Here is a 13,502-nt window from a genome sequence, read left to right as displayed (position 1 = left end):
ATAGCAACTCTGGAATACGTGAACCATATCATTCTAGCCTTCATATATGGAACACCACAGTAGTGTCGGAACTGAGCTTCGATCCCTCAAATGTCAGAGTTCGAAATAACGTTGCTATCGAATATCCTAAGCAGCATTATGTTCAGTGTGATGATGAATATATAAATTCTTGTGGTAAAGGAGTTACAGTTTATAACTGAATTGCCATTACTCCAGTCAATACAATTGTCATAATTTTTAACATGATTAAACAAAGCACTTGATTCTTGTCCTCTTCTTATACCATATCTATGTTGCTTAAGTCTCACATAAAGATCCATACTAGTCTGCCCAACATAAAACATATCAAAATTTTTACAAGGTATTGTGTAAACACAGCCTGCAAAATTTTCTGGTGAGTTTTTGATTAAAATAATCTTTATAGTATTGTTATTGCTGAAGGCTACATCTACATCAAAGACTTTAAACAACCTGGGAAGTAATGCGAAAATGTCACTAAAAGGGCAGACCTAAGATTCTTGTTATCAAGGAGAGGTTTAGGTTTAACTCTATCAAATTATTTCTTTGCCAATTTTAGGGATTTATAATTGAAAGATCTAGGATACTTGAACTTGGATCCAATATGATATAGAGTGAATAATTTACAAGATTTCCTTTTTCTTCTTAAGGATGTGTCATTACAATAAACAATTATTCAACAGTTGGTCGTCAATATCATTTTCTATCTACCTGCCAGGTGTTCTCTACTCACCAGTAGAATGAAAACCTGGAAGAATTGATGTTTTAGATAAATTGTTTAAACAAATGTTAAATTCCAGTGGCTTTGCGATACCATGCCAAAAAAAAAAAATCAGTTTTTGGTTTTCATAAGTTCATATATGCATTTTTCTACGAAGTGAAGAGCAAAATGACAATAATTTCTTTTGCCGTATGCAAAACATGAATCTTAGTGCTTATTGTTGAACCCTATACATTACCCTTGAGACTTCTATATGTTATTCACCCAAGCCTTTCCATATACAAATGCATATCTATCTAATGTTGTAAACAACCGATAACAGCGTTCTAACCTCGGCAATATAAGTCACACGTACTTCAAAGATCAAATGTAGTAACTAACTGACCTTATCACCCCATGCTAGAAAAAACCATTGATCTCAAAAGTGTTGATCCTTGTTTTCTATCTCTTCCATAAATCTGATTTATATTCATGACAGAGTTATACTAAGTTCCTAAATCTCATTAAGATATAAAATATTCATTATGAGCAGACTTTGGCTGACTCTTCAACCACATGATTTGTGGACTGGGAAGCACATCTGTTTAAGCACCCAAGATATATATTTACTAAATTGCACTGAAAGGTAAAGATAGGTTTGAATAAAAAACAAAAACCACTCTGGTCTAACATGCTACACCGTAAAATCTTGACAGCATAATTCTTATGTGAAAGTACTTCACAAGGTCAATAACATAACGTAAGAAAAAAGTATAGCAGAAGACCTTGCACAGTGAGCTTTGATAAAGTTTGAACCGGAAAACTTTTACCTCCACCGTGTCATGAATCACGAAGCTGCTAGGAGGAATGTGTTGGTTTTGTATGAATAAGATTTATACTTCCCTATGCTTCATGCTTGACTTACTGCCGTATGGAGCTACAGAACTATGACAGGTTTTCACCTGGAACGATTATACCAGCGGTCTGACGTGTGACATCAAAGGTCAACCTGAAAGGAAATAACACTGAGACGACGTCAGCCGTCATCTCTAGCACATACACCGCAAGCTGAGGTCATCACAGATAGAAAAACTATAACGACCGGGTTGATATTGCAAAACAAAATAGAAGGTCACAGACAAACCGGATTGAAAAGGGCTGGGAAAAGCATGACTGGTAACCGCATGGCCAGTCAGCACTATAAGTAGGGTCGGTCATGAAGGCTATGCACCAGAATCCTTTAGCATCCAGCAACATGAAGTTTGTAAGTCCAGCACCTGCCTTACATAAGTGGAAAGGATGATAAGATAAAGCTTTTCACCTTTGACGACATATTCGATAATTTGTTTACGAATATGAGTTGCCTGCTTCTAAATAAACTGGTTTCATGGTTATATTCACGAATTGTTTCTATCGAGCTAAAAAACAAATGTGCAGATAATTAAGATGATTGGAACACCTGGCTATAGATATTTAGAAAAGCCAAAGCATATTTAAGTATAACTTACAAAAATTACGAATGCATTATCTTAGTAGAAAATTATGCAGTGAAGTAATATTTTCCTTACCAACATTTCCTCCGTACATAAACCTGTTGTCATCTGATCCAACATCTGCTTCTGTGTTGTGTAGGTGGTTCTCGCCCTGCTGGCCGCTGTGGCCACCGCTGCCCCACAGTACTCCGCCCCTCAGCCACCTCGCTACGATGACTCTCACGAGGTCGTGGCCATTCTCAGGGACGACCGCGTCATCGAAGACGACGGCAGGTACAACTTCGACATGGAAGCCGCCAACGGCATCGTTGTCTCAGAGTCTGGTGCTCCTGGAGCAGATGGTGCCATCGCTAGCTCCGGATATTTCTCGTGAGTACCACCTGGGTTGTGGCCCAGACTTGGTTTTCATGTACATGGACAGTAAGTAATATGAGCCACGAAGAGATCTCTAAGCCTTATAAGGTATTCCTCATATGTTTGGTAATTACATAGGAAATGATCAAAGTTTAAGATGATATACCCATGATAAGGAAAATTACAATATGTTCGATATACATTTCCAGGAGAAATGCAGGAAAAAACTAGCTATTTGTTACGGATGGTACGCTATTTGTTTCTACATCACTGAAATATAGCATGCTTACTCCATAGCTCTGTAGCATTATCAGGTTTTACATATCTATTAGTGATAACCAAAGCCAGCTTAGTGCCACCACCGTGACAATTCCTCTGATGATGCGATATTTTCATAAGTTACTCTTTCTGATGATAATGATGTGCGTGTTTAACTACACTACATATGAGACGCTAATTGTATTCGCCGTTTCATCCATTAATTCATCCTGTTTAAATGCATATAGTCATAATCGACTGAAAATGTCCTCATTTATTTTCGTATGATGCATCCTGCATCTATTGTCTTCCAAAGCTATAGTATATATCTTTCCTTCACCACAGATACACCTCCCCTGAGGGCGTCCCCGTCCACGTGAAGTTCGTCGCCGACGCAAACGGTTTCCAGCCCGAGTCTGACCTCCTGCCAGTGGCTCCTGCATTCCCCCACCCAATCCCTCAGTTCGTGCTGGACCAGATCGCCTTCGCTGCTGAGGAAGACGCTGCCCGCGCCCGTGGGAAGTCAGCGCCCTCCGGCAGCTATGGTGCTCCCTAGTCAATAGTGATGGATGCCGTGTTGTCTTCCTGCATGTTCATCGATCGTGTACACATTGTATGAAAGCATTTTCTTTGTATTATTTATCTTTTATGTTTTTGTGGCATTTAGAATAAATCTATGATATTCCACTTTGTTTCACTTGGTTCAAATGGGTGTCATCTCCTGACTCGTATGTTAGGATGGAGTCTGAAATGAAAGAAATATGTTCTATTGTATCGCACTAATCCAAACACCGATCACCCACCAGTAAGACGCTAAGACAGGATTTTTTAGTGAGTTCTGACATGCCACAACCGGCCTCTGTCTAGGTAACAGCGTCCATGACACGAGCAGCCCACATAACGTGGCTGCCTTTGATTATCAAAAATGTTGACATCGTTGAGAGAAGCACAAAAATCTTAGTTGCATATCACACACACACACACACACACACACACACACACACACACACACACGCACACACTATATATATATATATATATATATATATATATATATACATATATATATATGTATATATATATATATATATATATATATATATATATATATATATATATATATATATATATATATATATATATATAGAGGAAATGTGTGTGTGTGTGTGTGTTATACTTTGTAATGACTCCAGTTACACTCAGATGTACAATCCGAAAAATATTAGATGATCAATAATCCTCAGTGATCGATTTCAATGATCGTGTTTTTTTGCAATTTCGATTTACTTCGGGTCTTGAGGGCAACAGAAGAGGTCGGTAGTGTTGTGACTGCCTTGATGTCAGCGCTGACAACCGTAAGAAAAGAACATATGTAATGAGGACAGCCACTGACAGCGGAAATGGACAGCATCTACCTGCATCGGTGATGACACCAGCAAACGGCACTGGTGACAGTGGAGGGAGAGACTAGATAACGGAGATAAGTGAGGGCAGCGTTGATGACGAGGGTGATGCTGGCAGGATGTGGAAGGAAGACGAGGAAGCGACAGTCCTGATAGCAATGATCATGTTAACAGAAGGTGGAGAAAGTCAAGGAATCGTGAGGTGGTGGCAGCCATGGTAGCCAGGATGACACTGGCAGGAGGGAGAGGCAGTAGGAGGCCTCGATCTCAAATCAGTCTGGTAGGGTCGATAGCACATGTTTACTACTAACCAGTTCCAATCCCGTTGAAGGTGACCAACAAAGAAGCTTGGACACTGATGAGGATAAACCATCAGTCATGACTTAGGTCAGACAATCAGAGTTAGGAATCGTGCTCTAGTGATACGAAAAATATCACTTAGAAAAAAAAAAACGATGATAGATATAAAGCAATTAATTCGAAAACGTTGATTATTGAGATAAGATCATAAAGTGCAATGATTATCTTATAACTATTCACCTTGTGCACATTACTGAATTATTCACTGTCACAGTCCGAAATATATCAGGAAAAATATCTTTAGGAATTTCAAAAAAGTGATTTGTTTTTTATGAAACAAACTGTAAATCAGGAAGAAATTTCATCTGATTATATAGAATGCCCAAAACAATATAAAAAGGAATTTATTAATATACTTTTGAATGCATTCTGAACTTTGAGTGGTTTGAGCATGAGAAACAATCGGTAGCAAATAAGTCCATATGATCCTAGGCGATCTTGATTAAAATGTAGTTTATTGAATGAATCCTACTGTATAGCCAGGTGTTCTGGCTAAGCTACTGTTGACTATCCTCTCTGTGCATCAGTGTGTTCGTCCATCTGTGTGTGTGTTCAAAATATCTGAAAGAATCTTTTAAGTGGATTTTGCCGACAGACATCAAGAAAAACAATGTAGAACCCTATAGTAAGTTAGACTTCTTCCTCTTCATCATCATCATCATCACCATCATCATCATCATCATCTTCTTCTTCTTCTTCTTTACAAAAGTGATCTCTTTCAGAATACCAATATGTCTAAGTCACGGTTAGCTTAGAAATCTTTTCTTCTAAGTGTCTTTAAAAACTTATGATAATATATATATATATATGATGGAGAAGGGTGAAATATATCTTTCTAAAATATATAAAGAAAATTTTTTAGCGAGGAAATGAACAGCGATGTTTCATATTATATCATGGTTCATCCTTTCCAACTATATCATGCTAAAATCTGCTATACAGCAAACCTGTAATGTATGTATAATGATATCATTCTCAATGCATGCGATTCAGTAGCTTTTCAATCTATAATTTGTCACAGGCTTATAGTGAATCCTTACTATGGCTCTTTGATGTTGCAGAATTATAATAGAGATCTCGCTGTATGATTGACGTCATATTTCTGTTTCATGCGCCATGCTTTCTACAGAAAGTGCTGTATAAACTTTGTGTGTCATCTTTCTGTGGATATCTTTTCACATTCTTACAAAAGTTGTCTGCCTGTCAATTCAGATATAAGCACTATATGATGGAAAGTAATCCTTAATGACTCTCACCTCTATCCTTTAACTTAAAATCATATATATATATATATATATATATATATATATATATATATATATATATATATATATATATATATATATATATATATATATATATATATATATATATATATATATATATATATATATATATATATATATATGTTTGTGTGTGAACAAAAAAACATTCGGCACACAGATGATAAAATGTTACTGCAATAAGATAATGAAGCAATGTCAATGAACATAGGTATACTAACCTAGACACCTGGTACCCTACTGCTATGGGATACGCTGATAGAAGAAAGAGAACATTTCGGAAAAGTTAAGAAATCTTACGCAGAGTTAGCATGAAGTACGAACGGCTTTCGTCATTACTACAAAAACTATAATAACTGTAACGGCAACGATATCATTACTAGAACAGAAGGCCATGAAAACCGGATTGTAGATATCCAGTTCAGTGATACATGGCAACTCGTCCGTCGACCGTCAGTATATATAGATTGAATCATGGAACTTTAGACATCAGAATCTCATAGCATCAAGCAACATGAAGTTTGTATGTACCGAGATTACTTTGGTTAGAGAGTCAAGAACATAAGAAAAATTGAAAGGATTTTGTACATTCATAAATCAGATTGAATACCCTATACGTCAGTCAGTGATAATAAGATCAACTTTCAGAAGAACTTGAAAAGAAATTCATTTCAGCCTATTTGTTGTTTATTGTTTTTGAGAACTATATTTTTGGCTCGAATTCTTTTTAAGAAAACAACCTGAAAACATATTCGTAGAATCGTAGAACATGATGATTCTCAGAAATCTTTCATCATCACCTAAATGGTTTCTATGTGACGGAAGGTGAATGAGCATCAGTCTATTTGATAACACATACAGTATCTTTATCTACAGGTGATCTTCGCCATGCTGGCCGCCGTGGCCGCCGCCGCCCCCGACTACACTTCCCACTCCCGCGAGGCGGCCATCCTCAGGGACGACCGTGTCATCGAAGACGACGGTACATACAACTTCAACATGGAGTCTAGCAACGGCATCGTCGTCTCAGAGTCTGGCGCTCCCGGAGCAGAAGGCGCCATCGCCAGCTCCGGATACTTCTCGTGAGTTTTTGGTACTTGCTCTGTCGCATCCTGTTGATACAGGGAGATTACAAGACATGATTTTATCTTGATACATGACATGTAACCTAGTAGACACAACAAGAAGGCAATATCTCTAAAAAAAAAAAATCTTCAGGTTCGTTTTTTTTTTCTTCTATTCACTTAAGTCAATATCTTATCAACTTTTACGATGAGCCACATGGGAATTTTCATAATGATACATATAACTTGATCCTATAACAATTGTAAGGTGTCTTCTTAATCTCACGTTAGACCAAGTCTTTTATGCGTCTGTATGGTTATATTTATATTTATATCCTTAATTTCAGCTACACCTCCCCTGAGGGCGTCCCCGTCCACGTGAAGTTCGTCGCCGACGCAAACGGTTTCCAGCCCGAGTCTGACCTCTTGCCAGTGGCTCCCGCCTTCCCCCACCCAATCCCTCAGTTCGTGCTGGACCAGATCGCCTTCGCCGCTGAGGAGGATGCCGCCCGCGCCCGTGGAAAGTCAGCGCCCTCCGGCAGCTATGGGTCTCCCTAGTAAACTTACTCATGATGGATGATGTGTCGACTTCCTGCAAGTTCACTGATCGTGTCTTCACTGTGTGAAAGCCTCATTCCATTTATTTATTTTGCTTTATAGAGGATTTAGAATAAATGTATGATATTCAACTTTGTTTTCATTGGTTCATGATTTGCTATGACTAGCATGTAACGATGATGTCACTAAGGGGAGCAAGGTCGGCCGTGTTTCGGTGATCTAGACAATGATCACCTCAAAGATCCTAAAGTATGGTGTGTGAGTGAATTATGAATAGTTTGAACTAGTCTCGTGCGTTAAGAGTTGGATGCGATGGAAATGAAATACTTGAGGGCAATATGTAGCGTGAGTATGGTTGATAGAGTATGGAGTGATTGGATGAGATAGAATCGTTGCAGTAAGTGGAGTATATTTGTGAGAGCTGAAGAGAGTGTGCTAAGATGGCTTGGACGTTATCAAGAATGAGTAATGAGACACTAAGATGGGTATATGAGTCAAAAGTAGAGGGAATAAGGAAACTGGGGAGACAAGAACGAAATGGAAGGATGGAGTGAAAGATGCTTTGAGATTTTGGAGCATGAGCATGCAGGAGGAAGAGTGATGCATGAGATACAGAGAATTGGAATTATGTGGTACACAGGGGATGACGTGCTGTCACTGGGCTGAACCAGGACAAGAGGAGTGGTTAGAGAAACATAGCAAGGTCTGTGAGGGCTGGCTGTGGGAAGAGGGGCTCTTGTTTCGATGTCAAGATTTCCATATCTACTTAAGATGTAAAAGAAATCTTGGTCCACAGAGTAGGGTTAGCTGGACCTGTTAAAGACTAACAAAAGGTCTGATGCATCGCGAACTGATGATAAATTTGTAAGTAAAGATAGACTGAAACACTAAACACATAGTAAATGAGAATTCTTCAGCAATCATAAGTCAGTTATTCAGAAATGGGAATGAGTTCTCAGACAGACGGAAATGTTAGAAAGGAAAACAAATGAAAGATGGAGAACAATATAAAGACATCTATCTTATATACATGTAAAGGTAGAAAGCAAGACAGGCTCTGCATGCAATGCTCTTTCTGTTATATGATGCTTATTCACAGTCTTATTCTACGATACATAAGAGAATAAGTAACTTATGGAATTCATTTCCTTTTCTCTGTATGACACAGATTAAGAGAAAACGTGAGCGAAATGTCAGTTGATTATATAGAATGACCCAGGACAATCATTGTGAAGAATTTATGATTATATCTGTGAATATATCATTAACTCTCTTTGGCCTAAGCATTCAGAAATCATCACTGCTGTTTAACTGATTTTCAAAGCCGGATTAAGGTGTAGTAGGATGGATGTCACGTAGTTTTCTGTGCATGTAAGAAAAAAAATGAGCTTGGCCATAGGTTAAGGTACTCGTGTCTGTCTTTTCTGTATATTCATATGTCTGTCTGTCTGTCTTATTGTCATCAAGATGTCTCAGATACTGGTATGAAATATGCTGAGATATTTTATTAACATGAGGATCGATGAGAGTTGGTGAAACTTTGAGTTGGTGACTTAAGCAGACTTTATCAACAAAACGAATTTTGAAATCCTTAACAGATAATTTCTTCTTCTCCCTCTTCTTCCTCTTCTTCTTCTTCTTCTTCTTCTTCTTCTTCTTCTTCTTCTTCTTCTTCTTCTTCTTCTTCTTGCAAGTAAAAATGTGTTTTGTAGAACTTCAAAAGAAATTTGATAATATGCATAAAGCATAAATAATTCAAAGACGTTTTACTCTGAGAGCTTTTAAAACCTACCCCAAAGATTGTATGAATGGAATATAAGTAATATCATTCCAAATTTATTGAAGTCGAAAAAGAGAAAGAATCATTTACTCCATCATGAGATAAGCAACAATACTGCATATTACGGAGCAATTCATTCTTCATTCTATATCAATCTAAAACTTTGCTATACATAACATGATGCAAATGACTCGTATCATGACATTTATAATCCACTCTGGGCCTTAACTCCGCAATTTATATCTTGTTACACCTTGTAACGGATTTCTTGCTACACTTGCCATGCTGCAGTCTTATGTATATAAGTCTTTTTCATTGGCCTTGGGTAAATTCACGTGGATATTTCTCAACACGTTACCAGGAGCTACGCAGAAAAACAATAACCTACTTGCACAGGAGACAAAAACGTAGACATATGTAGCAGAATGTTTGGGTGGCCATCGTCACTGTCATAAAAACTTAATTATCTCACATGATGTCATTACCAGAAATAAAATGGCATGAAAACCGGTTTGTTGATCCTCAATAAGATGATACATGGCAACTGTCTGGTCTGCGGATAGTATATATACATTGGTTGCAGCAGATACTGACATCAGAATCTCACAGCACCAAGCAACATGAAGTTTGTATGTATCGATATTAGTTTGGTTAGAGACACTAGCTCATAAGAGAAGCTCATAAGAAAACTTAATACACTGATATCTTATACTGAATACAAAATCCGTCAGTCACCCATACAAATTTTCGTCTTAATCTTTTTTTTTTCAATTACTTTGAATCATACGTGCGCAATATTGTAATTTCCAGAACTCTTTTATCATCACCTAAATGGTTTCTATGTGACGGAAGGTGAATGAGCATCAGTCTATTTGATAACACATACAGTATCTTTATCTACAGGTGATCTTCGCCATGCTGGCCGCCGTGGCCGCCGCCGCCCCCGACTACACTTCCCACTCCCGCGAGGCGACCATCCTCAGGGACGACCGTGTCATCGAAGACGACGGCAGGTACAACTTCGACATGGAGTCTAGCAATGGCATCGTCGTCTCAGAGTCTGGCGCTCCCGGAGCAGAAGGCGCCATCGCCAGCTCCGGATACTTCTCGTGAGTATTTGGTACTTGCTCTGTCGCATCCTGTTGATACAGGGAGATTACAAGACACAGTATAATGTTACAGATGATTTGTGGCCCATCAGCCATGCTACAAAGGATATAGCCTTTGAAATAGATGAATTAGTGCAATTGGTAGCAAATGTTAAAAGAAAAAAGTGCTTTCAAATTATTTCCGTGAATAGATTACCTAATTTCAAGCCGTATTTCTACAATGACGGTGTTATGGTACTGCTCCGACATATCACTCTTTTTGTCAACTTTTATTAAGTGCCATCTGCTTAATCCCACGACGATCCTTCATCAGATCTCGATCATTACACTTCTGCAGCAGTTCGTATGTAATACGATGCGTTCATTTCAGCTACACCTCTCCTGAGGGTGTCCCCGTCCATGTGAAGTACGTCGCCAACGAACACGGCTTCCAGCCCGAGTCTGACCTCCTGCCAGTGGCTCCCGCCTTCCCCCACCCAATCCCTCAGTTCGTGCTGGACCAGATCGCCTTCGCTGCTGAGGAAGACGCTGCCCGCGCCCGCGGCAAGTCCTCAGGTCCCTCCGGCAGCTATGGTGCTCCCTAGAAAGGACTCTCATTGTTAAAAGATTTCGGTATCTTGTGCGAAAATGTTTCCCCTGACTATTTATTATTGCGTATCTTTGCATGTTCGTTGTAAAAGAATATTCGTGTAAAATAAATATATGATATGATATTCTGTATAAATACCCATGCCTTTCTAAGAAGAATGTTTTATGATGAACTAGCACCAACGGCTCACAGTGATTTGGGTAAGTGAGAAACATTTGCAGAAGCGCTGGACAACCGACTCCTCCTCAGTACTTACGCAATGGATATTCAGATCCTGGGCATCGTGGGCGTCATAGCTTTGGAGTCATAGGAGAAAAATAACATGACCCATCTCTCTTGTAATTAACCTAAGCCAGATAGAGTAGCTTTATTCGAGTAAATGCATTTGGAATTCTCAAGGTGTCTCTGAGAAATAGCTCTGCTCCATAATATAGACATTCGGTATCAGTTTTCCAGTATGTTGGGTTAGATACTATCTTTTTTAAGGATAATGTTTCTCTCCCTTCTTCAAGTTCTTTACTAATTAATAAAAGACTCCCAGTCCATGATACACCATACCCTGTCAGCCATGAAAGCTCCTCATTAACCTGAAGAAACGGACGAAATCTTTGTCCACATTCAGAGGATCTGAAGTCTTTCTAGCCACATGCTAATCCTCCGTCCCGTTGGTTATAGCTAGATATCCTCTGCTTGCTGGACCTGACGATAGGATTATCTTACCAACGCCTTCACACGTTGGCAAGTTTTATAACCCAAGTATTTCGATCTATAACACGCTCTATTACCCGCTGCTCACTTGTAGCTCATGAGACCATAAGAAATTATCATCACCACAAATGCATTATTAGACCAGTCCCGTCACAGACAACTGAAGCAGCTGAGGTAAGGTATACCAAAGGCCATCGTTTACACCAACAGTGGCACACTCTATAGCAGAAAATCCTCCTCGGTACGACGGCTTTTAAGCTGCCTCCTTATCCTTCATCATCATTCCACTATATATCGATCTGGTCGTGGAGAAACCACACCGTACATTTAATAACGACGCATGACAACAGGTGGGAGCTCATGAACCAAGTTTGGTTCACAACATCGAGCAAAATGAAATTAACATGACATGAGGTCGGTTGGGTCATACACACACATCAGAATCAATTACGAGAGATGTGAGGCTTTAATCCAACTACATATTATTTTGCGTACAACACACATCATTAAGGTATTAAGAGTGATGCTTCCAGACTCGGTAGCTCGAATATCTTATCAATACAGGAATGAAGAAGGGCTATGTGTTCCTGCATTCCTCTGAAGAACAAGATCATAAGGTGAAATTCTTTAACAAAAATAGATTTGAATGATCTTGTGTAGTGATTTATATAAGCTGTTCGAGCATTCTTTACGTAGATGATATTCATACAGTAAACAATATGTAAGAAGCGTCTGTCTAGCATGAAAAGTGAAAGAATGAAAGTTGACATACAAGAACATTTGTCTCTTTCTGAGATGTGGTTCTCACTGTGCTGGCCGCTTGGGCTTCCATCACCCCTCATTCAGCAGACCTTAAAGGCAGCTCGCCACGTTGGTTTTTTTCAGGAGGTTCAGGGCTGTTCTCAGCAACGACCATGACATCCAGGACTGCAACCCACACTACGTCAACTTGGAGACCGGCAGCGGCAATCGTTAGAACTCTGGTATTTCTCGGAAGTCTGCTGGACTTGATCTGCTGGTTATGTTCACGCCACGTTGCAGACGAACGCTCTAGGTCACGACTACTGGCCAGGTCTTCTCAACGAGAGAGAGAACAGCTTTTTTCTTTTTAAGTCGACAAGTGTAGAGAGTGAGGGAAAAGATGGCTCGACGATCATTCTGATTATTCCTTTTTAATCAGTTTTACACAGAGTTTTACAGACTTAACAAACTATTCATTTTGCTAAACTTGAGCTAAAAGAACTGAGCTATGAGAAGAAGACAGCAGTATTACATCTACCCTTAAAAGATAAGGAGAAAATGATAGTTTTCCTTACATTTCATAATGACTGGATGATGGCGATGTAGAACACTTCTTGCAAACAAAGAGAAGGCTCTCGCCCAAGAGGACATAACAAGAAGTTAAAGTAACAGTAGAGACAGCTGGGAACATTGTAAGAAGATTACAACAGCGAAGAAATGAAACAAATTTAGTGAGGACGACATGCTTTATTCGACACCACTGAAAAATGAAATGATGAACTTTTAACCTCATACACTACATGGGCAATTATGAGAGGTAATTGTTCATATCTCTCTCTCACACACACACACACACACACACACACACACACGTACAGCAAAAATAGAGACAAGTTAATCATGAGACAGCCAAGGGACGTCAGGAATCAGGCCCAAATAGGTTCGAATTTTGGGCACAGCAATCAGCAACGACCAGCCCAAGTGTTCATCCATCGGGATGGGGTACCTGGCTTAGTCTGGCGTGTGTCTGTGTGTGTGTGTGTGTGTGTGTGTGTGTGTGTGTGTATGTGTGTGTGTGTGTGTG

At 39.2% G+C, this 13,502-nt stretch overlaps 3 protein-coding genes across 3 annotated transcripts; all 3 read left to right on the top strand.

Moving 5' to 3' along the window:
- Nucleotides 1-1,893: 1,893 nt before the first annotated feature.
- LOC139747703 (cuticle protein AMP1A-like) lies at nt 1,894-3,508 on the top strand. The gene is made up of 3 exons (XM_071660305.1): nt 1,894-1,982; nt 2,351-2,580; nt 3,169-3,508. Exons 1-3 carry the CDS (start codon nt 1,935-1,937, stop codon nt 3,377-3,379), a joined length of 489 nt encoding a protein of 162 aa, XP_071516406.1. The 5' UTR covers nt 1,894-1,934; the 3' UTR covers nt 3,380-3,508.
- Nucleotides 3,509-6,296: 2,788 nt separating this feature from the next.
- LOC139747705 (cuticle protein AMP1A-like) lies at nt 6,297-7,622 on the top strand. Its single transcript, XM_071660309.1, has 3 exons — nt 6,297-6,392; nt 6,746-6,951; nt 7,281-7,622. Exons 1-3 carry the CDS (start codon nt 6,384-6,386, stop codon nt 7,489-7,491), a joined length of 426 nt encoding a protein of 141 aa, XP_071516410.1. The 5' UTR covers nt 6,297-6,383; the 3' UTR covers nt 7,492-7,622.
- A 2,188-nt stretch (nt 7,623-9,810) lies between these two features.
- On the top strand, nt 9,811-11,091 carry LOC139747518 (cuticle protein AMP1A-like). The gene is made up of 3 exons (XM_071659916.1): nt 9,811-9,900; nt 10,175-10,380; nt 10,751-11,091. The coding sequence occupies exons 1-3, from the start codon at nt 9,892-9,894 to the stop codon at nt 10,962-10,964; spliced, it is 429 nt and encodes a 142-aa protein (XP_071516017.1). The 5' UTR covers nt 9,811-9,891; the 3' UTR covers nt 10,965-11,091.
- The last annotated feature ends 2,411 nt before the right edge of the window (nt 11,092-13,502 follow it).

Source organism: Panulirus ornatus, chromosome 69 (assembly GCF_036320965.1).
Source record: "Panulirus ornatus isolate Po-2019 chromosome 69, ASM3632096v1, whole genome shotgun sequence".
Taxonomy (NCBI): domain Eukaryota; kingdom Metazoa; phylum Arthropoda; class Malacostraca; order Decapoda; family Palinuridae; genus Panulirus; species Panulirus ornatus.
Note: the sequence above shows the minus strand (reverse complement) of the source record. Positions and strands in the feature narration are given on the sequence as shown.

Bases quoted from the DNA above. Each gene is read 5' to 3' on its own strand.
- LOC139747518 (XM_071659916.1), top strand. The intron at 10,381-10,750 runs GTGAGTATTTGG...CGTTCATTTCAG, and splicing joins GCCAGCTCCGGATACTTCTC to CTACACCTCTCCTGAGGGTG.
- LOC139747705 (XM_071660309.1), top strand. The intron at 6,952-7,280 runs GTGAGTTTTTGG...CCTTAATTTCAG, and splicing joins GCCAGCTCCGGATACTTCTC to CTACACCTCCCCTGAGGGCG.
- LOC139747703 (XM_071660305.1), top strand. From the start codon at position 1,935: ATGAAGGCTATGCACCAGAATCCTTTAGCATCCAGCAACATGAAGTTT. The intron at 1,983-2,350 runs GTAAGTCCAGCA...TGTGTTGTGTAG, and splicing joins CATCCAGCAACATGAAGTTT to GTGGTTCTCGCCCTGCTGGC. The intron at 2,581-3,168 runs GTGAGTACCACC...CCTTCACCACAG, and splicing joins GCTAGCTCCGGATATTTCTC to ATACACCTCCCCTGAGGGCG.